The 24,140-nt window shown below is 41.2% G+C and overlaps 3 protein-coding genes across 3 annotated transcripts; 2 read left to right on the forward strand and 1 right to left on the reverse strand.

Annotated features, from left to right (window-relative positions):
• Positions 1-308: 308 nt before the first annotated feature.
• Positions 309-5,346, forward strand: slc22a3 (solute carrier family 22 member 3; the record flags this gene model as incomplete). The annotated part of the gene is made up of 10 exons (XM_080513163.1): positions 309-695; positions 1,564-1,667; positions 1,760-1,914; positions 2,487-2,655; positions 2,738-2,855; positions 3,732-3,835; positions 3,923-4,137; positions 4,231-4,339; positions 5,017-5,129; positions 5,243-5,346. 10 exons carry the CDS (start codon positions 309-311, stop codon positions 5,344-5,346), a joined length of 1,578 nt encoding a protein of 525 aa, XP_080369289.1.
• A 2,532-nt stretch (positions 5,347-7,878) lies between these two features.
• Positions 7,879-21,904, forward strand: afdnb (afadin, adherens junction formation factor b; the record flags this gene model as incomplete). Its single annotated transcript, XM_080512634.1, has 22 exons — positions 7,879-7,974; positions 9,748-9,940; positions 10,798-10,904; positions 11,004-11,131; positions 11,217-11,320; positions 11,506-11,792; positions 12,761-12,906; positions 13,536-13,630; positions 13,729-14,000; positions 14,228-14,371; positions 16,401-16,599; positions 16,685-16,776; positions 16,863-16,949; positions 17,040-17,105; positions 17,199-17,272; positions 18,412-18,530; positions 18,649-18,807; positions 18,959-19,047; positions 20,064-20,681; positions 21,266-21,368; positions 21,479-21,530; positions 21,790-21,904. 22 exons carry the CDS (start codon positions 7,879-7,881, stop codon positions 21,902-21,904), a joined length of 3,345 nt encoding a protein of 1,114 aa, XP_080368760.1.
• dusp23b (dual specificity phosphatase 23b) lies at positions 21,444-23,622 on the reverse strand. Its single transcript, XM_080512306.1, has 3 exons — positions 23,442-23,622; positions 22,680-22,959; positions 21,444-22,355 (listed from the first exon to the last, which is right to left on the reverse strand). Exons 2-3 carry the CDS (start codon positions 22,947-22,949, stop codon positions 22,170-22,172), a joined length of 456 nt encoding a protein of 151 aa, XP_080368432.1. The 5' UTR covers positions 22,950-22,959; positions 23,442-23,622; the 3' UTR covers positions 21,444-22,169.
• Between the last annotated feature and the right edge of the window lie 518 nt (positions 23,623-24,140).

A 24,140-nucleotide genomic window follows, 5' to 3' on the forward strand; every position in this document is an offset into this window, starting at 1 on the left:
CAATTTTGGTCTAATTCTGAACAATAGTTTATCTCTATAGTAGAGTTTTCACACAATAAACATGTTTGAGTGAAAACTGTCAAAAAAAAAAAGAAAAAAGAAGAAGGACATGGATCCAAAAAGTCCCGGGACCTGAAAGTGTGTCACGACCTGAAAACCTGCTGATGTCCCTGAAGAAGATTACAAAACTCACTACTGAGAAAGACGATGGACTTTGATCCATTTGCTGCCTTTAAAAAAAAAAGCCTCCTTTCTTAGACCTTCCCAGACAAATGGCTCCGGTCACCACAGCAGCAGCAGCGGCAGGGATGTCGGACGTCGACCAGCTCATCGAGTGCGTCGGAGACTTCGGGCTTTTCCAGAAGAAGATCGTCACAATCGGTTCTCTCCCGGTAGTTCTTTTTGCTTTCATACTGGTGGGAGTTGTTTTCTTAGGCCACACTCCGGATCACTGGTGCTGGACCCATGAGTCCGAGCGCCTCGGGGAGCGATGCGGCTGGACCGAGGCCGAGGTGCGGGAGGTGACCGTGCCTCGATCCGGACAGTCGGCGTCCTTCAGCCGCTGCGAGAGGTTGGAGCTGGACCGAGCGGAGTGTGACGAACTCCACTGGCAGGTGACTTCCAACGCGACCCGGTCGGTGGCGTGCGACGGCAGATGGGTGTTTGATGAGAGCCACGCGACTACCGTTTCTGAGGTTTGTTCATTTGTGTTCTGCCTGACGGCATTAACTGCGTCACTGGTTCACATGTGAAGCTGCTTCCTGGGATTGAGTTCAATTTCAATACTAGTCATGCAAAACCTTGATGTTTCTTTTCATTCTTTTTTCTAACGTGATACCAATAGCTAATAAATCACAAGATGCAACTTATACTTTAGTTTGCCTTTCTTCCTTCTGTCTTCGCTAAAACATTTCTTACTGAAATTGAAGATTATTCAACACCTATACTGAAAAAGAAAATTAAAAATGATGACTATTTCAATGCAACTTTTATATGTTTGGGGGTTTTTTGGTTTTAATTTGAGCAACTTTTGAGAAAATACATTCTCTATGAACTGCATGACGCTTCCACTATCTCTTTGCTCTAACATATTGAGATTACTTTTTAATTTACTGGAAGGTTAAAATTGTATTTTACTGATGCGAAATTCCTATTGACATACATTTTGCTCTAAATGCATGTCTAGTAAATACACAGCAGTTTTCATCAGTTTTTTTAGAATTAGAATTAGAATTAGAAGCTTTTATTGTCATTGTACAATAAATTGCACAACGAAATTACGGTGTAGCTAAAAACACACAGTAGACATTTGTTTTACGTCATACATTTGTCTTTAAAAATAATTCCTGATTTTGTACTTTCTGTATTGCCGGCTAATCATTAATAATTCAAGTCATAAGAAACATTCATGTGAACCTATTTGGTAGTTGTTTTATGTAGATGTTAATCCTTGTTTGTTTTCTTGTTTGTTAAAATATATATTTTTGTCTCTCTTACTTGCCGTCAAATTGAAATAATTGCTTTTTCAAATTTATGATCTGAATAAAGTTCCTTCCTGTCCAGTTTTCTTTAGTTTGTGAGAGATCCTGGCTTGCTGATCTGAATCAGGTTTGCTTGGCTTTTGGATTTTTTGTCGGCGCCTTCGTCACCGGCTACCTTTCTGACAGGTTCGTCATGTAGCCATTTAGTTTCATTTTCCTCCACCTGCTTGTTTTGAAATGTCATCATTAGTTATACATGCTCCACGCTCCTTTCACAGGTTTGGGAGGAAGTCCTGTTTCATTGTGTCGATGCTTGGTCTGGGTCTCTCAGGTATCGGAGGGATGCTGTCGCCATCGTACCCGCTGCTGCTCATGTTTCGGTTTTCACAAGGGTTTTGTGGAAAGGGAGCGTGGTCGACTTCTTATGTTCTCGGTATGTTGAAATGAAAGAAGTTATTGGGTCTTTATTATCACTTTTCTGGTTTGAGGCTGGAGGTGACAGCTTCTTATTTAAGGTGCTGGTACAGATTATTACATGACTAGAAAGTACACCATCTTCAAAAATGTATCCTATTTGATCCCTTCATTGATTTGAATGTCTCTAGAAAATGTTCTCCCAATTAAATAGCTTTTTACAAGTTTACAGATGTGTATACAACAATCAGCCATAACAATATGACCAAAGAGTATGGCTAAACAGTGTGCAAACCCACTTTTACTGTACGCATGCAACAAACTACCATGTGTCCTGACATCTTCCTTGGCATTGACTTGCTGTTTCAATGAGGAAGTCTGGCAGATCAGATATCCGGACCTTTGCTGGTTCACCACCTGTCCTTTCCTTCAACCACAGACCACTGCAGACCAAGAAAGCACCAAAAGCGCCACTATTCTGGAGATGCTCTCGCCAACACAACCTCATCAAACAAGCTCAAATTCTTGAGCTTGTCCACTTTTTTTCCGGCATCTAACACATCAAACGTATATTCATTCTTATCCACACAGTTATTGAGTTCTTTGGATCCAGAAACAGAAAATTTGTGTCCATGGTGACCCGGACTTTCTACTCCACTGGGATGATCATTCTGCCTGGGCTGGCTTACGCTCTGTCCTCATGGAGGACTCTGCAGCTGGCCATGAGTCTTCCTTGCATCCTATTTGTCTCGTACCACTGGTATGTGTACTATTGACATGTGATTTCATTCTGATGATAATGATGATGCTGTGCCACATGACATGTGTTTGCTTTGACTAAGGCTCATTCCCGAATCACCACGCTGGCTGTTTTCACAAAAAAGAATGACCGAGGCGATGAAGGTCACTGAGGAAATTGCAAAATGCAACGGGAGATCTCTACCACAAAATCTTTCAGAGGTATCACAATAATGTGTGGCTTTTATATAGCGCTTATCAGGACACTCAAAGATGCCTTACATTGTATTAATCATTCACGCCATACTCGATGGTGGTAAACTACACACAGCTGCCTGTAGGACACACTGACAGACGCAAGGCTGCCAATACTGTGCCATCAGCTCCGTCGACCACAACCAACCACTCACTTACACACTGCATTCATGCAGAGAGTTTGGGGTTCAGTGTCTTACTCAAGGACACTTCAGAATGTAGGCAGGCAGAATTGGGAATCGATCCGGCAACCTTACGATTGGGAAATGACCGCTCTCCAAACCGAACAATGCCGCCCCATACATTGAAAGGAAGTTGCATTGTAGTATATAATCCTCTTGAAGTTACAAATACATCATTTTGTGTAGATCATCGGCACAGCTGCTTTCAGTCAACATCAGATTGTGTAAAATCATGATGTTCCTTCAGATAACTATGAAAGTAACATATTTATTTTGGTGACTTTAGTTGATGCAACAATCAAATGTGTTGAAGCTGACTGACTAATGCATTGAAGCTTCGGCGTATATTGGAAAGATGCTCAAAAAAGCACACATCACACACACACAATACTGTTTAGAAGTGTATGCTAGATTAATTTACATTGTTGGAAAGCGTCTGTCTTAGACATGTTTGAGAAAGAAGGTGACACTGTATCTTCAAGTTGTTGCTGTTGTTGTGGTGAAAATCATTTCGTCAACCCCCAATCACTTTTATTTGCAAGGATTTCATGCTATGAAACTGTCGTGCCATTTTTTGACAAATATCCAGATTTTTCTCCTGATTACCTATGAAATGGATGATTTGCATTACTCCTTAAACATTCAACGTAAACATTTTCAGATAATTCTTCTGGAGGAAAAGAAAGAATTACATCCGGTTTCCATAATGGATTTGTTCAAAACACCAACTGTAAGAAAAAACACATTAATTTTAATATATGCCTGGTAAGTCAGTTTCACACAAGCCACACTGATTGTTCCTGCCGGATGTGACTGTGATATAAATTGTACAAATTGGTTGTTCTGATTCAGGTTTACAAGCACAGTTGTGTTTCAAGGCCTTGTCCTGCGGCTGGGAATCATAGGAGATAATCTCTACCTGGATTTCCTAATCTCTGCTGTGGTGGAGCTTCCCACTGGACTCATCTTCTATCTGCTGGTAGACAGAGTGGGGCGACGCCCCCTCATGGCCATCACTAACTTAACTGGAGGCATCGCCTGCCTCGCAGTGCCATTTGTGCCTGCTGGTCGGTAACACTGCATCATTACTGAAACGATACATATTTAGTTGGCAAAGTCATGCCTCTCATCTTTGTGTTTTAATCTGTATGTCTTCACAGATTATTCCTTTTTGAGAAAGTCAGTCGCGATCATAGGAAGACTCGCTATCGCCATCGGGATTGAGACGGTGAACTTTGCGAACACAGAGATGTATCCAACACCTCTGAGGTGTGAAATCATGCAGTGTTGATTTTTTCTCCTCCTTCGCTGAGCTGTGAAGACTGAGAAATGAGTTGTATTGGATGTGAAAACGACATTATGAACCATGTGAAATGTGTTTGCCAGTGCAGGTTACTAAGAAGAAAGTAGTTTTTCAAAGTAACATTGTTTAAGGTCACAGTGACGTGCTCGTGTATATTTTAGAAACAAATATTTGGGAGGGCCTGCAAACAGACATTTGCAGTAAAACAGCATCAGAACAGCCAAAATCCCAAAGTGTCTCAATTTGGCTTTGTACATGTTTCCAACAAGCTGTACAACATATCTGGAATAACAACTGTTAAAGTTTTTGTTTTTGCCAGCTGGACCAGGAGGTGCAACTCTTTTTTTTTTTTTTTTAACCTTCAGATACCGCTTCACAAAACCGCAACTTTGTGCCCTACTGCACAGAATATACCTGAAGAAGCGAAGTAAAGTGTGAAATATAACGTAAGAATCTGTTGTGAGACACCACAGCTGATATTTGATAGATAACCATGAAATTACAAAATGTCATTGCAGGATTTACTTCCAAAATGAATCTGCTGCGACTGAAGTTGTTGGTTTCTTTAGGATGAAAACTGTTGGAATTTCAACCTTTATGGCTTAATTCCAGAGATACTGATCCTCGTTTCATTTTCTTGCAGAAATGTGGGTGTGTCAGTGTGTTCATCAGCCAGTGACATCGGGGCAATCGCGGCCCCGTTTATACTCTACAGACTGGCAAACATCTGGAAGGAGCTGCCACTTCTTCTTTACGGTAATGTATGCTTTTCCACCTGCCAGGGTTATCATCTATGAATATGTATTAAAACAAGATAAAGAAACTTTTAGCGTGTTGTTTGTATAAAACAAATGCCCCACTGGCCACAGGTGGGATGTCGGTGCTGTACAGCGGTTTGGTCATGATGTTACCTGAGATGAGAGGAGTCGCCCTGCCAGCCACGATGGAGGATGTTGAAAATCTAGGAAGGTAAATGAATTTTGTGGATATTACATTAAAATTTTATGATCAGACATTATTCATAACGATACAAGATAATGGGTAGAAAACTGATGACAGTCTTTAAATGGAGAATCAGTAGTGAAGAATCTTAGAAAACACAAGCGGAGTCTACAACAATGACAAATTTAAATTTAGATTTAAAAAAACACTGACACTGCCGTCTGTTTTCTTGACAGGAGGACAGAAACAAAGGATGTAGAAGGAAGTGTTTTCATCACATGAAGAAAAAACTGAATCTCTGAAGAGCAGGAACTGAATTATTTTCAACTGGATATCCTGTGTTTACATTACACAGTCCTACTGCAACCTGTGCAATCAAAGCCCTCGAAAAGGACTGTTCACTGGTGGTTTTGCTCAATTGTGGTATATTAGTTTGAGGTTGTTGGGGGTTTTTTTTTCAAGTAAATTAAGGGGAAGAAAAAACAAGCTCCACATCTTTGCAGCCTCACACCTCAGCAGTGCTAATTTTCAGCAGTGGATATTATTTTTATCTTGACTGATGACGTTACTCCACCTCAGGCCGATTGCTGTTCAGGTGCCGGCACGCTTAAAAAAAAATGACAGATTTTTGTGTTACACCTGAAGAGATAAGAAGAACTGTTAAGTTTTCAATCTTGTGTGTGTTTGCCTCTTGCTTGGCTGGATGTCGGTGTTTCATTTTAACAGATAAACATCCAATTTTGACACCATGTGGTTATTTGTGAAGCGCTTTTGAGCTCCAACGAGATGAGAGCCTCTCAATGCCACCGAATTCCATCAAAGCGGTCCCTAACATATTATTTCTCTGTGACATGGAGCTTTATTGTTGTCATAAAACTATATTAAAGACATAACAGAAAACTGCACATAATGACAATGAATCAATATGAAAGTGAGCAATGCAGTACGCACGCACGCACGCAAACAGCTGAACTATTGCACCACATCTGTAGCTAAAAATACACCAAAACAAAGCCACTATTTACTCCAGTTTGAATAATGGTTCCTTAAAACTGCAGTGCTCAGTCAGATCCGGAGATGATTAATGGTTATGAAAGTGTGGATTTATGAAGAAAGGCTGGAGTTTTATTCCTTTTTTTCTGTCAAATTAACCCAATATTATTTTCATCTTTAACTGTACAAGGATGCTAGATGCCCCAAAATCTACGTATATATCACAATCTTCCCTATTTTTAATTTTTAAGAATGTGCCTTGCATTCACATCTCCAGAGGCTCTATACGAAGTAGTGTTGCAGAAATCCAAAGTTCATTCCAGCTGATACTGGGCGAGACGCACGCGTTGAGATGGAGTTCCTAATGTGTACCATCAAGCACACTGGGAGAACATGCATACTACTTGGATTCAAACCTGGGTATTGTGACTGTGCTGACCACAGCGCACCGTGCCGCTCATGCAATTTGCAGCTTGTCAAACAAAAACTTCTTAGAAAATTTGTCTTCAGCTGACATGACTTTCAAAGTGGATCTATTATCACATTTTTTTCACCTTTAAAAGTCTCATTGAGATCAAGTTAATTTTTTTCCAGGAGAGAGGTGGCTAAACTACAATCATATGCAAAATGTAGGGCCAGTAGAAGAAGACAAAATAGACACTCAAATTTTAAAATGTCAATAACACATGAGTTTAACTGAGGAACACAAACATAAAGGTACAATCTGGAGTGTTTTTCCTACTAAAACATCTTCTCTGCATATTCCAACACAGACAACAATACCCTTGATTGTTCTACTTTCTTTTTTCTTAAAGCTATACTGTATATATAATTGAGGGTTGTTTTTGTTAGTCCTTTTGTTCCATTGAAGGTTTACCCAGAGAGCTTGGGATCTGCCAACAAAAGCTGTCCCACATCCGTGGAGTTGACTGAATAGGAGGACATGTAATCAGAAATTGTGCCGAAAATCACTGGTATGCATGAGAAGTGGGATTCCCTCAAGCGTAAATATCCGTGTCGCTGCAAGAAAAAAAGGGAAAAGAAAGAAAAAAAAGAGAATGATAATCTCTTGTGGGGATGGTGAAAGTGCTTGTGGGACTGCTGCGTGTTGTCTGTCTGACATGAAGTCCTCCGTGGTGTTGTTAGATTATTATACCAAATTATTTATTAGTTGTTAATAATTGTTTAATTGTATAGTCCTTCTTTTCCAGGGCTAATGAGAAAATGACAGACTGGGTTTGGCGGAGGACTATAAAGACGGGAATCACTTGCCTCTGTCCGACATATGATTAGGAAACTGTTTGCCTCACATAACAAAGATCCACTGACCTGTTAAATGAGGGCAGAGGGGCGTGGGGGGGCTTGAACAGGGGACGAGGATGTGAAAATGGGCAATTATGTTTAAAAACTCACTGCAGAGGACAATGTGTATAGAACCAACGGGGAACAACTTGAAGAAAGGCGTTGGAGCCCCGGTATAAGTTTTGGTCACAGGATTCTTTGCTCTGACGGGCGTTTTTGCGAAGCGGATCACACAGAAGCTTAAGAAAATTAACTGCTGAAAAAAAAAATGCCTGAGGAGGAAGAACGAGAGAAATTAGCCAAAGTCATCCTGCAGTGGAACAACACCAGGCTGGATCTGTTTGAAATCAGCCAACCTGACGAGGTGAGTTTTGTAGCTGGTATTGTTTTGAGTCCCATCAGTTTGTTTGTGATTTGTTTGTGAAACATTTTATATGCTTATAGAAAAGGTGGTTTGATAATAGATTTGGCTATGAAGAGAAAACTGACTTTGTTTTTGTTTTTTTTATTTTCCCTAACCAATAAAAGAACGACAGAATAGAATTATACACATTGTTACTAAAAGATTCTTACAGCCTTTCTGAGACTTGTTGCCTTGTCTCACCTTTTACTGACTTTTGATATTATCGGCTATCATACTCACTCTTTGGTTGAGCTGAAAAACAAAGACTAAATGCACTGAGCTCATTTTAAAGAGCTTCACACAGAATCACACACCTTTGTGAAGTCGAGAACAGATCTACTCTCTTGGGTGGTGTTAACTGCAACAAATGTTATTTGCCATTTCCCTCATATAACCTCACCTCTCAATAATAAAGCTGCACTGTAGATAGAAGTCAAACATGCAGTTCTGTTACGAAGTGAACCAAGTACATTTCCTTTGTGGATATTCTGAAGGGATTAACTTCAGCTATGCGCACTGACCACTGGTATTTCAGATGATTCCATTATATTACACGGATAAAAAGAAGAGGAAGTCAATAGGGCTTAGTTCACCACGTGATTTGACCTGTCAGAAGTTTAGATGGAGAAACTGAGCTTGATTTAGATTAGAGGTGTAACTACACCTCTCATCAAGGATTGGGCTGAAACAAAGTGGAACATTTGTAGTGAGAACTCGCCCATAGCGAGCTGGGCTCCTTCACTCTGCTCCCCTGAACAGGAGAAAAGCAGGATAGAAGACAGATGGATGTTTGATCCAGAAAACTCCGTCCACGAGTATTTCTGACAATGTTATGAGACCATAAACCCTTTGATGCCTTCATAAACTGACGCAATAAAAATAAAAGATACGCCAATTCCTCACTTATTATTCATCTTTAGGCTTCTTATTGCTGCTCATGATGTACATCATGCATTACAACCCTGGAGAGCATCTTATGTAATTGCTATAACCACATATTCGATTTATCAACGTTTTGAATAGAAACGGATCAACTTGAGTTTGAAAAAGGTTGCTGAACCTGAGTTGGAATTTTGAACGCTGTTATGATTATTATGTTGGGGAATTGTTGTAACAATGCTGTGAGCTGAAACTTCCACAGCTTGTTTTAAAACTGATACTTTAGAAATTAAAACCTGCTCCTTACTTAGTCCTGGTCTACCTTTGGAGGACGCCATGACAGTGTCTCAACACTGAAGGTGGATACACACTCAAATACAGAGAGTTTGTTTTACATCCCTAATGATCCAATAATAAAGTTAGTTAGAGAATGAATGATTCACCCCCCCCCCCCCCCCCCTTATATTTCTGGCAGAAAGACAATATCTCTGTTTCATGGTGTATATACCTCGACTGTGGAAATTTAGGGTCAGACTGAGATGATCTGTGAGGGTTTGTTAAATATGAAAGATCAGCTTGAAAATCAAAGCTTTGTGTCATGATAATAAGGGGAGACTCTCAATATGCTTTGGTCTCTGCTCTTAGGCCTTTTCCACTCATTCTTTGTTTGTGTTAAATGTTCTGTAACATATTATTTAACTGCACTTTGGTTTATGAAGTCAGATTTGGTTGACTGTTTAACTTACTGTCAGTGTAGTAGTAAAAGTCAGAGAGACTTTTTAAATTGGATGGAAAATTGTACAGCTTCTTGGACCAACAAGTAGCAACGACTGTAAAACTGTTTTCTGTTGTCAGAACCTGGAGTTTCACGGCGTGATGCGCTTCTACCTCCAGGACCACGTTGAAGGCAATGTGGCCACGAAATGCCTCCGAGTTTGCAGCAACTCTCCGACTCGCGAGGTCATCGAAACTCTGTCAGAGAAATTCAGACCTGACATGAAAATGCTGATGACCAGTTACTCCCTGTACGAAATCCACAGCAGTAAAGGTACGGACGGGTTATGGAGGATAAGTGATTGAGAACTTTAAAAAAATAGAAATATATGTGGTTTATTTATAGAGGACATTTTTACGTTGAATTGCTGGTTTTATATGCATATTCTGTTAAAAACAACAACAAAAAAAAACCAAAAGAAAAAATATATTGTGCATAAGGAAGCCATTTTTGCTCTGCTACACTTTACGAATTGATTAAAAAATTTGTTGCTGATCCTACAGGAAAGTTGAACATTGTCATGACTTAAAACCTCAAATAAAAATACTAAGAAATACCTAACAAAGACATAAGTCACAATACCAATTGAAGGTGACTTCGCATTGGAGCCAATCTTAGTTTTCTAGTCTTTAGCAGGGTATGCTGACTCCATCCCCAAGCCCAGACTCAAACTGGGGATATTGCCATTGTGCTAACCACTACACCACCGTGCTGCCCTTCCAGCACCCGCATAATACACACTGGTTATAGAAACATGAGAATACTAATAACTATATAGCTCAATTAAAATGCATACACTTCTAAGAATAAATCAGATATCAAAATAACACCAACAGATATATCAACGTATACAGACTAAATACATAAATATAACACTGTGGTAAAGATGACAGAATGATAGAGAAACGATAATAGTAACAACAAACGATAAGAATTAAACAATGAGTTAAGATTAGAAAATACTGTTCATTGCATGCTTCCTTTAACAAGTTAAAACAGTTCATATACCGTATAAAACTTTTCAAAATAGTCCAAATAAACATATTTTTGTTTATGATGTATGAAGGGAACTCTTATACCTACAACTGATATAAGGACTCTATTCTCTCTACGTCCTGTTGGGGAAAAAGAACGTAAACTGGATCTGGATGAGAGACCGTTACTTGTTCAATTACACTGGAACTCAGACAACAGAGAAGGAAGATTTGTCCTCCGGAAAGACAAGAACAATGTGGAAGTAAGTGAACACACTGAAATCTTTCGCTTACATAATATGCAAACTGTTTAGTGCAAATTCTCACACATATCTGTTGATTTTATGTGCTAGACAAAGATGGAAAACGGTCATGAGAAAGAAAAAGGAGGCGTGATCCAGAACTTTAAGAGGACGCTGTCGAAAAAAGGGAAGAAGAAAGAGAAGGGCAGGAACAAAGGAGCTGACACGTTGTCCGAGGATGAGAACGGGTAAAACGTTTCACTGTTTACAATTAAGCTTCCTGGATCTGACTGTGAAACAAATTACAAAAACTCACTTGTCATTCATTTCCAGGTCAACTGAAAGTCCAGTGAAAGACGGCCGTGTTTGTTTGTCCGACAAAGAGCAACAAAAACTGTCCTCGGAGAAAAAAAGGCCCCAGAAAGCAGCTGCAGCTGGTACGTGATCTTTAACTGGACAGTCCAGTGACCTGCAGCTGCTGTGGTCAAACGCTACATCAATTATTCAAACTGCAAAATAAAAGATCATCAGTGAAACTCGTTTCTCTTTCTCAGACCAACCTGGATTACCAGTTGGAGTCCAATTCTGTGATAACAGTGAGTATGCAACCAATGTTATGCAGAGTGTGATAGATGCCCAGTCGTAACCTCACTGCTTTTCCCTCTCACAACGTCCTCCTGCCCCCTGCTGGTGGGCTTCACAGCCGAGGAGCCCTTCCTCTCTGCAGTCATAAATTACACCAACAGCTCCACAGTTCATTTTAAGCTCTCACCTGCGTACATCCTCTACGCTGCGGGCCGCTTCGCTCTGCAACGCCATTACGGCCGAGGCTCCCCGCCCACGGGACGCCTCCACCGTGTGACCTCCATCAGCGGCAAGATGGTGGCCATGACAGGGAAGGTCATCCAGGCAAGTCCATGAGAACTTCTGTTACATTTGCAGAGAAGACAAGTATTTTAAAATAAATAGTCTAAATTGATGTCTTATTTTCTGACAGGAAGTGTTGTGCAGGTTACTGGAACTGGGGAATTGATGACAGTAGTCAAGTTACTTTACTAGATATTGGAATTAAAAAGCAATAGGCTTTTTATTAGTTGCTTTAATCAAACATGTCTTAATACTGTGTGAACTGAAGTGTTACTGTGTGATTGCTTCCTTCTGTTTAGATTGCACCAGTTATTTAGAGGAAGAAAAACAAGATGATTACATTAATACTGTACTTATTTATTCTCGTTTGTCCATTTACCTATTTAATATTGTGCTGTGTACACTGTAAATTACTTCCCTGTCAGGTTAATAAAGTATTTTTATAGGTACATTAACATTTAGTTCAGGATGCTCAGATAATCAATGGTCATGTAAAGGCTATTTATGCACAGCCTTTCTGTTTCAGCTTGGAGGACTGAGGTTTGATATGATGAAATAGGAGTTTAAAGATTTTTCACTCACAGGGCAGAGACAGTTAATTTTTATGGAAGAATATCAAGCTCACGGGATGTAGGATTGTAACTGTCTCAAATATTTTATAAGAGTAATATTTTATTACCAAAGTAAAAAGGTGACAAAATTGTGGTACTACATAATGGCTATCATAGATCACAACGGCTAATCGAACACTAATAACTAAAGTGCATATTGCAACAAAAACAGGGATACTTCCATTACAAATTGTGTCTATTTTAGGATAATCTGTCATGTTACACTACATCACTTTACATTCTTTTAAATGGGTGAACATTCATTTGTTCTATCAAGGTGGAAAGTGAATACACTACAGTATTGTGGTTGTACAAGTCTCGGTTTTTGCTTAGAATCTGCAAAGCATACTTCAGTGTTACTTATTATCATACTTCACAAACTTCCTTTTCCTGTTCCAGAAGCAGCAGACCATCGCCGGGGCTCTCGCCTTCTGGATGGCCAACTCCTCTGAGCTCCTAAACTTCCTCAAGCATGACGAAGACCTGAGTCCGCTAACACAGCAGAGCCAGCTGGAACTGTCCCGACTGGTGCACAGAGCCTACAGGTACCCTGGAGAGTAATTATAGTGAAATAGCATCAATTAAATAAATAATGTAAGTGACTGTCTTAATCATAGATTAATAGTGAAGTCAATCAAAGATTAATAGTTAAATTACCAAGTGCAGCACAATTTCTGCAATAATTACTTACCGCATCACAAATTTAACTCCATTAAAACTGATGTTTAAAGTGGCACTCTATGATATATAAGTAATGGGTCTGGTGTACACTGGGTGGCACTGTTGAGTCACTTGACAGTTCTTCAATGGAGTTTCAGCCATTGTTTTGTTCCTCTTTCAGCTTCTTTGACTGAATCAATTCACCAACTTGTGGTATAAACGTGTATTACAAACCTATGCAGATGCAGCTAAGTTGTAAAACATGCTGCCTTTGGCGGATGTACTGATTTATCAGATCACTAATTGTCTTTGAGGTGACACCAAGACTTGTTTCATTCAGCTTTTTATTGAAGATTATATTGATTTACATTCAACTAAAACATGCCATATTGTGTCTTGAAGGGATTTTTAATAACATATGTGTCAGTTTATAGGTTTTATAATGTAGCAATTGAACGTTTTATGTTGCTCAGCTCTGAAGCATTTGGTGCATACTGTGCTTCGTTCCTCAAAGCTTCCTGCTGCAGTGTCTGCAAAATGAACTGAGGAAGCATTTGTCAACGTTTCTGATTGATCCTGAGCAACACGGTCCACTGCCACCCGGTATCGGTACTTGTCTGGATATTCATACTAAAAATCCAATTATCTGATTCGGTTTTTTTTGCTTTTGAACGTCACGACTTGATATTTCTCTCTTGTCATGACAGAGATGGTGCTGAACACCTTGATGAACGCCATGTCCCTCTTACGCCGCTGTCGGGTCAACCCGGCCCTCACCATCCAGCTCTTCTCCCAGCTCTTCCATTTCATCAGCGCCTGGCTCTTCAACCAGCTCATGAACCCGGACGAGGGCGCTCCGGGTCTACGCTCCCACTACTGGGGGGCCGCTCTCCGTCAGAGGCTCTCCTCCATCGAGGCCTGGGCGGAGAGGCAGGGCCTGGAGCTGGCTGCTGACTGCCACCTGGGACACATCATCCAGGTGTGCGCCGCTCTGACCACAGTGTCAAATTCGCCAAACATTTTGGAGACAAATGGTAAAAGCTTCAATTGGAAAATGAACCAGAACCAAGCGTCCTTTTCCTGAGAGAAATTCAGTGTCTTTTGCCAGATAATACATTTGTGAGCTCTCAGGATTCATTCACAACGTGGAAGCGCATGATTCACTTGGAACAAGCTGTTAAAATAGCATTGCCTGCCTGTTTCTAGGCAACCACGCTCCTGACCATGAATAAGTACTCGACGCGGGACACGAAGGACATCCAGAGTACCTGTTTCAAGTTGAACTCACTGCAGCTGCAGATGTTGCTCTCCGGCTACCTCTATGCAACCAATGAGCCACACATCCCCCCTGTGAGTACCTCCAGACTCCTCTGCCACTCTTCTTAGACTCACACAGCCGTCCCAACAGGAACAGGACACAGAAACCAGAGGGCTTATTTCACAACACAGACTCAACACAGTGTTGGGAGTGTTTTGAAGCAAGGCCTCAGGTTTAAAGTGAGAGCTTACGAGTGTAGCGGACGCTTCAATGGAAGCTCGGCTGTATAGATTTAATAGCATGAATAATTGAAAATGATGAATATGATGATAAATAATGTATGGATGATGGTTAAGTGAGGTGTCACATTATCCTATTGCTTTTGAAGGAAGTCTGTGAAGATTATCAGTCATCCAGGTCATGTTACATCTGATTATATCATAAGGATGGCTTGATTTACTAGAAGAATTCACTGGTGGGGGTGAAACATCAAGCAATCTTGCATGACATGATTAGATATTTTGAATGAGACATTTTTCTAATAACTTGGTGAATGTGAGGTGTACAATAGTAAAAAAAAAAAAGAGAAAGAAAAAGAAAAAAAGAACTGTTTCCTGTGACATAAAAAATTTAAACACCATCAAGTTTTCCACTAAGCTGAGATAGGATACATTTTCAATTCAGTTCAGACAACCTTGGAAATCACTTATGGGTAATCCTTTGTTGCTGTCCAGTGAATAGACACAATTCTCATAAATAAATACATGTTTCCCTACAATAAATACATTGTAGGGAAAATGCTGAAGAAAATTTTGTTTCAGGCATTTCATTAATAGGAAATGTACAGGGTATAAAGACACCGCCAATAGTAGATATTGTGACTTAAAACTAATACAATGAGAGTGACAGAGACGGTGCAGTCCTAAGGTTAGCACACACTGGTTTCCTATACAAGAAAGTTAATTAGAACTTATTGATGTTTATTGCCAAAATGCTAAGAAATGCAAGAAAGTACTGTCAAAATACAATCATGAAGAGTAAAATGAACAATGCTAGTCAAACACCTTTACCTTTATATGAACAGTCTCCACTCTTATAACCTAGAGCACTGCTTCCTAACATGTTCCCCCTCCTGCCCACACAGATTGTCACTCAAAAAAAAAAGGCTGTGGACCTTCTCTTTACTCATGGATTAGCAAAAATGTTAAAATGAAGCAGAGTATTGGCAAAAACACCCACTATCACCAGGATACAAATGCAGAAACCTTCATGATGAACCTTTATGATGAACAGTGGGGCGTTTTCCTGATCCAGATTATGGTTTTCTTTGATAAATGCACATCCAATTATGACAACCTCAGCGTTTGAATTTCCTCAGAATCCCCCTTTGATCACTGTTGCCCTTCTGAAAGGAGCCCTTTACCTCATATACACTCCTTCAGGAAGATTTTATAATATGCTCCAATTAAAATCCAGTAGTTACACAGAGACCTTCATTCCTTTCACTTTTAGGCTCATTAAAACTCAAATAAAATGACAAGATACAATTTGGTCATAAAAATCTTATGTAATGTATGACTCATTTGTACTCTTCTTCTTATTGCCTATTTATTGGCTCATTTCATTTATTAAACATTTTTCATGCTTTGAACATGTTTCTCAACATTTTACCATGTTAATATTTTAATATATTACTCTTATGGACACGAGCATACTGCTTTATGGCGTCCAAGTTTACTCTTTTCAAATTGAAAGCAAGCAAACACACCAAAGTAGCAAGAAAAGTGACCACCTGAAGGGCGCGTGACTGCAGCATCATTTTTCAGCTTGTAGGATTCATTCCAGCTGGAAACCTCCCAAACTTACCTCTGGCCCTAATGCTGGAACCCAATGAACATGGGTGGCATCAAAGCATCATTAATTTGATGTCTACCTCTGCAGGGTGTCAGAGGTCAGGGTCGGTATTTGTTTGGTTTTTTTTGCTCAGAAAGTCGCAGCAGTCAGATTGGATGTTCCCTCTACACTGCTGCCTTGTCACACAATGACAAATGCCAATCCGCTTTAGACACTGGATCGACCTTTTCCCTGAAATATGTCCGCCGCCCGTCATTCCCACTCCAGGGTTTGATCGATGCCGTGGTGACGGCTGCCGAAGCCTCGGCGGATAACCTGATTCGGAGTGAAGGACGGGACATCCAGCTGGAGGAGGGCCTCGACCTCCATCTGCCCTTCCTGTTGCCGGAGGGAGGATACTCCTGTGACACTGTGAGAGGAATCCCTCAAGGCTTTAGGGAGTTTTTGGAGCCAATATGCCAGAAAGGTGTGGGGTGTTTTTGGGATTTTTAACAGATCTGATGCATGATTCCTGTCTGATCTTTGTGATAAATAACATCCACTTCTCATAGGTCTCTGCTCTCTGGCCACTCAGCACAACTCTAAAGGCGACTGGACCTTGTACTTCAGCGAGTCTGCTCCTCCTGGACAGAACACATACTTGGTAAACAAAAATCCCCCGTGGCCTCAAATGATTTCAAGGATGATCGCATTCTTGTATAAAGCGATATATTCCATTTTCTCGGACAGGCAGCACACAGGCAGCCAGAGATCGTTACGATCACCCTGAACAAGCCCCTGAACAGTGGGATGGGGGTCAGCATTGTTGCTGCCAAGGTGACATTTTTTCCCCCCTGGTCACTGTAACACCGAAAATATGCAAACATATTTCAGTGAGTGAACAGCATATCTCTTCTTTCTCCACAGGGAGCAGGCCAGGGTAACCTTGGCATCTACATCAAATCTGTTGTTAAGGGAGGGCCAGCTGAAATGGTGAGAACTTTCTCAACTGAACACGATCTGTGAAACTAGGAATCTTTTTTTGCTCAGATTGAACCAAGTCATGTGCATCTCTTCTGTGTGCAGAACGGCAAGTTAGCAGCTGGAGATCAGCTGCTCAGCGTGGACGGTCAGAGCCTCATTGGAGTCAGCCAAGAAAGGTAGTCAAATCTTTCAACAGCCTCTCATACAGCTGGAGGGGTCCAGCCTGTGTCGTCAGCCGTTGTAGGGATGCTAGCCAGGTTGTCGGTCCAGATTAAAACGTCCAGGATTGATTCCTCTCAAAATGAGATCCCTGACTGCGACTTGACCCGTCATCTGTCACTGGCCGATTACACTGACCTTTTATCAGCTTTGGAGAGGCATCGTCTGGTTTCACTGGTGGGATTTCTGCTCCATTGTTGCATCAAAAGTCAACAAGAAAACAAAAGGCTGCTCGTCTGTTCGACAGTTCCTCCAAAATATAGCTGGAAATTACTATTAACAGACAAACCAAACGGATGTTAAATTTGACATTAGTATATGAGAATAGTGTGTATAAGCTCTGGTACAGGGGGAGGAGAGCTGAAATATAATCGAGACTCTGATCCATACCTACGGTCATGAATGAAGAAGCTCGGGCTTGAAAACATGATAGTTATATTCCTCAGTTGAACTGGGAGTGGCTTGATGCCCTGTTGATGAGTTGGAGTAAGCTGCAGGCGCCTCTATATTGCAACTATTACATAATATGGACACTGCAGGAATAAAAACGGAGGGAAAGTAACTAAATGTGTCACAATCAGTCTGTAAAGGTTATTCCACAATATGTTTGATAAGCCCAAAACTTGTTTGAAAAATTATTTTGCCAAGATTCTGTTGACTGGTGTACATGTTCAACATTTAATAAGACATCAATGTCACATAAAACCTGTCTTTCTGCAGAGAATGATGAAAGGATTTAATCATATTATATGTTCATGTTGCACCTGAAGTGTTGATAAAAGCTCAAGTGAAAAAATATTTCATTCTGAGGATTGGTAGAATGATGATGGCTCTACAGACAAAAACACAGCTAAACGGTGTGAAATGATGGAAGCAAAATAGGGTAATTTCTTACAATTGCCAAGTGCAAGAAGAAAGCCAACGTTTCTGCCTGAAGTAAATCTCCTTCAGAAATTCCTCCAACATGAAAGAGTGTTTCAGTGCATAACATAATCGGATGAGAGAATTAAACAGTGGAGATGCAGTCTCCCTGCAGTCTCACAATTAATAAAGCAAGGAAATGGAGAAATAACCCGGTTATCTCACATTCATTTAGGGCAGCAGCGATCATGATGCAAACCGGCCCTGTTGTGACCTTACGGGTTGAAAAACTCGGCGCCAGCTACCACGGCCTCGAGGCTCTGCTGAGAGAGCCAGCTCCACAAAGGAATGCAGGTTAGATCCCAACATACTGTGAGAGAAAGAAAGAAAGAGAGCGAGAACGAGAGAGAGCGAGAGAGACGCCTTCACTGTCCTTCCTTTAATTAAAGCCTTTTTTCTTTTGCTTCACAAGTCGAAAGAGGCCAGGCTAAGCCAAACAGCAAAGCACTGGTGCTGTATGGCGACATGGATCCAACTCCCCCTGAGCAGCTCCTCGGAAGCAGTAGAAGAAAGAAAGAGCAAATGATGCAGAGAAACAGACAACTTTATCGCTCCAACCCCAACATGACCAGTGAGTGCACCTCTGTTCTGATTGTTCACTGCTGCTGGCAGTACAGGCTACGTTTGTTTTGGGTTTTTTTTAAATGTGAAATGCTTAATGCTCGAGGGTGAGTCATAAAAAAAATAGCTCCAGCACTTTTATTTTCTCCTCATTTCTGCAGACTTTGGCCTGGAGGATGAGGATGAACCCGTTGACCCAGTTGCAAGAGGAAACACTGCTTCTGTTTCCAGCATCAATCTCTGCACTGAGGTGAGATTTCCCCATGTTTCTTACATTGTTTGTTTAATGCGCAGTGGTGGCCTGGAGGTTAGAAAGCCAGAGGGTGGAAGTTCGGGGTAGTAATCCCACCGGGGGCTGTGTCAGGAAGGGCATTTGTTTAAAAAACTTGTGCCGAGTCAAACATGCAGATCACGATCTGCTGTAGCGACCCCGGAAGGAAGCGGGTGAAAGACAATCTAATACATATTTGATCAGATTTATTCAGCATCGCACAATATCTTTTATTGAAAGGACAGGTTGTGCAATGAAAAGTGTAAAACTTTGATATTGATAGGCAAAGCTTTCACTTTTTCCATCACTACATGCCAGGTTTTCGTGTCTTTTATGTGGAGGAGATATTTTTCTAAACATGTTGGATTTTCTAGACTTTCTGGGAGAAAAATACAAACTTACTCTCAGAAAAATAGCGATTTAGAGAAACGTCCTCTGTGTTGACCTCCCTTTGATTTCTTTTTTTGTGTGTGTCCATTCAGACATTTCACCAAGGATATTTGACACTTCCAACCACTAAATCTCTGGACAAAAGCAGATCTGAATCCACTCAGCTACAGCAAACATTAAAAGTGTCTCTGGGACCTTCAGAGAGACCAAATTCCAGTAAGAGGACATTTATGGTACGTTTTTACTTATTCATTTTTCTAAGAGTGCCTATATTTCTATTTAACTGAACAAGTACAGCTCAGTGAATGAAATAAAATCTTTGTCTCCTCCTCCAGCGCCAAGCCCTCTCACAGGAGAACTTGTGTGTGGAGAGCGGAGGCCCCCTGCTGGACATAAAGCGGAACATATGCCCACAAAGGGACCCGGGTGCAAAGCAAACTGCCAGCTACTATTCATCCTTCCCCATTCGTTCAAGTGTTTCTACTCATGACATCCTGTCTGATAACAGTCCTTCCACAAAACAACACCATGGCGGCCGCACAAGCTGTGCCGGTGTCTGGAGAACCCCGTTTTTACAACATTCGATGCCCACGCCCTCAATCCAGCCAATACGCATCGACATCCCCGTGACCAGGGCGGCGAACACTCAGGCAAATCCCCCACTCACCACCTTTCAGCATGCTTCTTCTCTGCTGGCAGCAAAGATCGGCCAGAACCTGAAACTCAATGGACACAAGCAGAGTCCTCAGAGTCAAGCCGATCACATCTACGCATGTCCCATATCTGCGGTGAAGAAGCTGCCCCAATCATCGCTGCAGCAAAAAAACGCACAAAGAGATGCAGCGGCAAAACCGCATGTGAGCGTCACTCCAACTAAACACGTTTCCTTCCAAGAGCCTCCACCTCAGCAGAGGAAGAGCACAGGGGCCACCAGGACAAACGCCCCCCCGGTGCTGGGTGACCCGTGGAGGAGGGAGGCCCAGGAGAAGCTGGAGGAGCAGCAGCGGCTGCACATGGTGGAGCTCCTGCAGCAGGAGGTGCAAGATCTACAGGCCAAAGCCAAGCGCACGGCCGAGGAGAACGACCGACTCAGGAGGCTCAACCTGGAGTGGCAATTTCAGAAGAGGCTGCGCGAAATTCAGCAGAGAGGAGAGGACGAGGACGAGGACGACGATGATTTGGACATGATGGTGACGCTGCAGCAGCTGGAGAAGCGAGCTCAGGTGAGGATGACACCAACCTGGGCTCTGGCTTTTTACATGACAGACATTGTTTGTGACATTCAAGAGTAAAACACTCAAATTATGCAATAACCTAAACTGCAATGCTTTTTTTGTACTTCGTCATTAGTCACCTTAAGAAATATCTAATAGTATCATACCAAATAAATGAGGCCACAAACGAGTCCACTGATCTCATAAAAATGTTTCATTGTCATTGTGTTTTATTTAAGTCTGATATTTTATGCAAGAAATATGTTTGGTAAGATTGTTTTTTTTAGAAATCTTTTTACATTGTGGTTGTTTATTTGTGATTTTTTTTAAATAACGGGCATCAAACGTGTCCTAATATGGTGCAGCAGGTACACATGTCCCGAGTGCATGAAGCAAACATACCAGGCTGTGTTATTGAGACAAAAATAAAACAACACTAATCAATTCTAAATAGTAATTCCACCTTTCATACATTTTTATTTAAATTTTAGCATTTTTTTTGATAATATATAGTTTCAGTGTTTTAATACCTCCTCAAACAATGTTTTTATTTGCGTTACTGTGAATCCTCAATATTCTTTGTTTTCCTCAAGGTTGTGAATAAAAAACGCTCGGATGTGGATGACAACAGTGAACAAAAACTGCCGGATGAGCAAGAAAGAACCCACCTCTCCCAAAAGAGAGACGAAGCAACAGGTAACACTTTACCAACATGCTGAAGTGAAATCCTTCGAGTAACATCTATTTACATGAGTCTGTTCATGAGACAGCTTATTTTATTGGCACAACGTTCATGGTTTTGGCAGATCAAAGACCGAGCCAACCGAGTGACGGCGTTCACAACAAAGTACCGAAGGAGTGAGTTTACAGTTTTGGTGTTTCAAGCTGTACAATGAATCAAGTGTAAATCATTTCTACTGATGATGCCGAATGACACGGAAATGTCCTGAAATGCCCGTCCTGTTCGTCACAAGGAAACATTTAATTTCTCTCAAACACTTTAGAAGTATTTCAATAACATCCCTGAGGAAAGCAAATATGCTCGATACAACATAAATGTCTTTAAAAACAGCACCAGATGTTTGAATCCTCACAAATGACAGTTCAAGTAATTCAGCTGTTGTTGTGGTTTTTGCAGAAACCAGGAAGAGAAAGTCAAGAGAGCGCCGGCGCCTGAAAAACTCACATTTAAGGAGCGTCAGCGTCTCTTCTCTCTGGCGTCGAGTGCGTGAAGGAAATTCAACAGCTGTTCCACAGTCTTCAGAACTGTACTAAACTGCTAGATAGACGATAGTATACAGTATCTTGCCCAAAGCGGAGTTAGCATAGAAATGTTTGTCTCTGTAATTTGAACATTTAAGCAATGTTTTTTTTCCCCCCCAGATAATAATATGTATGATTTGTAGAGATCAGACGTTCAATAAAAGTATAACCAGTTAAAAAACATTGTTTTTTTTACTGATTTTACTTTGAGCAACAGGCACACAAGTGTTCAAACTACTTAGTGCGCTGATAAAACTGCACCACTGCCTTCTCCTGTTCGTGAGTTTCAATCGAACCTTGCCGCAGACTGCGGATCTCGTTGATGGCATCAATCCCGGAAATCTTCCTCGTCTTCACCAGGTAGCAGGCCAGCATGGTCCCTGTTCTCCCATGTCCATGCATACAGTGAACCGCCACACCCTGAAGATGACGACAATACAGCAACACAATCATTTCTCTGATTCACACCAACGTGGCTCAGCGGTTTCAAAATACACTCTCGGGTTGAATTTTGGACACAAGTTAGATTGATGAATAACATGAGAGATTATAAAATATTGTTTCTCTCTATCATCCCTGTTCCAGGAGTGTTACACATGCTCAGTTAAATTTATGCCACGTGTTTAAGGATACATTACTGTGGAACCTGAGCCATCAAACAATAAAACACTCAGCCCGAGAGACTTGTGAAAATATCAGCGTAACCATCTATCAAGCACAGCCAGTCAACATCTGAGATCATACCTCTCCCTTGGAGTTGGCCTCCTCCACGATGGAGAGGAATTGATCAATCTGACAGGGTGAGGGAGGGGTGAAGTCAACAATCTTGATGTGGTGGAGCTGTAAGTCTGGGCAGGAGTCGTGGTAAGGTGGTTTCCTCTCACACAGGCACACCAAGTGTTGGATGCCGTTGTCCAGCAGATACTGGTATTCACATGTCATCCTGGGCAAGGCCAGTCCTGCAAGTTTTCCTGGCTCTACCCAGGAGAAGTTGTTTGGGGCTGAGGAGGACATGATTATCAGCCTGAAGAAAAGAAATGGAGATAAAACTCATGTTAGTTTTTTTTAACTTCCTCACCAAAGGAGCTTCGTACATTTTACAAAAGCCTGTACTGCTTGTTTACACATTAAGGCTATAAACAGTGCAGTAAACAAACAAAGTGGAACAGAGTGAAGTCAAGTCATTACTGGACAAGCTGGTCGGTTAAGTGACTCTAGTGAGGGATTTAGTTCGACTGCAGGACATATTTTCCCCAACAGAACACAGTCCCTGTGTGTAAATACAATCCACAACTCGCCAAACTCCACCAAGCTGTTCGTCTGAAGCGTTTTTAACGACAGGCTCTCGCTAATCCTTAGCACCTGTCACAAAACTAACCTCGCAAGCAAGTGTCGTAAACTCTGACAATAAGAGGTATTCCCACGTCAACCGAAAACAGCGACTGCTTGTTTATCCCGCAAGGAAGCCGTGTCTCTATTTGTCAAATAGCGCTCAACATTACTTACTTATTTCTGTGTATGAATGCAGGATCCGCAAGCAGCCGAGCTAGCTAAGCGGCTAAGCTAAACTAGCAGCTATTTCAAAACGCTCGCCAGCCAGCGACGACAGTAAAACTGCAAATGCGTTGTATAATCGAGGCTGAGTACAGTCTGTTGCAATATCTGGTGGGGCAGTACCAATCAGCGATCGCCATCGCTATAACACATTAACCAAATTTATAAACAGAAACCACTACTAAAGCTTCAAAACAAACAGGGAGACACCATGTTTACAACTGTCAGGATGGCCGAGCGGTCTAAGGCGCTGCGTTCAGGTCGCAGTCTCCCCTGGAGGCGTGGGTTCGAATCCCACTTCTGACAAATGTTTTTGTTATTCCACTATCAATGTTTTCGTTGATATTAACACAATATCCTGGGTCGCGTATATCTTCTTGATAACTTTAGGTCAGATCATTTACCTACGCTATGTACTATAAATATGTTAATGAACTCAACAAGCATTCTTTTTTATTCGAAGCTTAAATAACTAATTGCCAACTCCTCCACAAATTACGAGTGCGTCACAAGCAGCGACATGCTTCTCTGGCACGTGGAAAAAGAAACCATGCTATCTTACTCTCCCCTTCATATTTATTGAACCTTGAGTTAATCATTTTTTAAATAATTATACTATTCACGTAATGACATTGTATTAAAACGTAATGT

This window comes from Blennius ocellaris (assembly GCF_963422515.1).
Source record: "Blennius ocellaris genome assembly, chromosome: 17".
NCBI lineage: Eukaryota > Metazoa > Chordata > Actinopteri > Blenniiformes > Blenniidae > Blennius > Blennius ocellaris.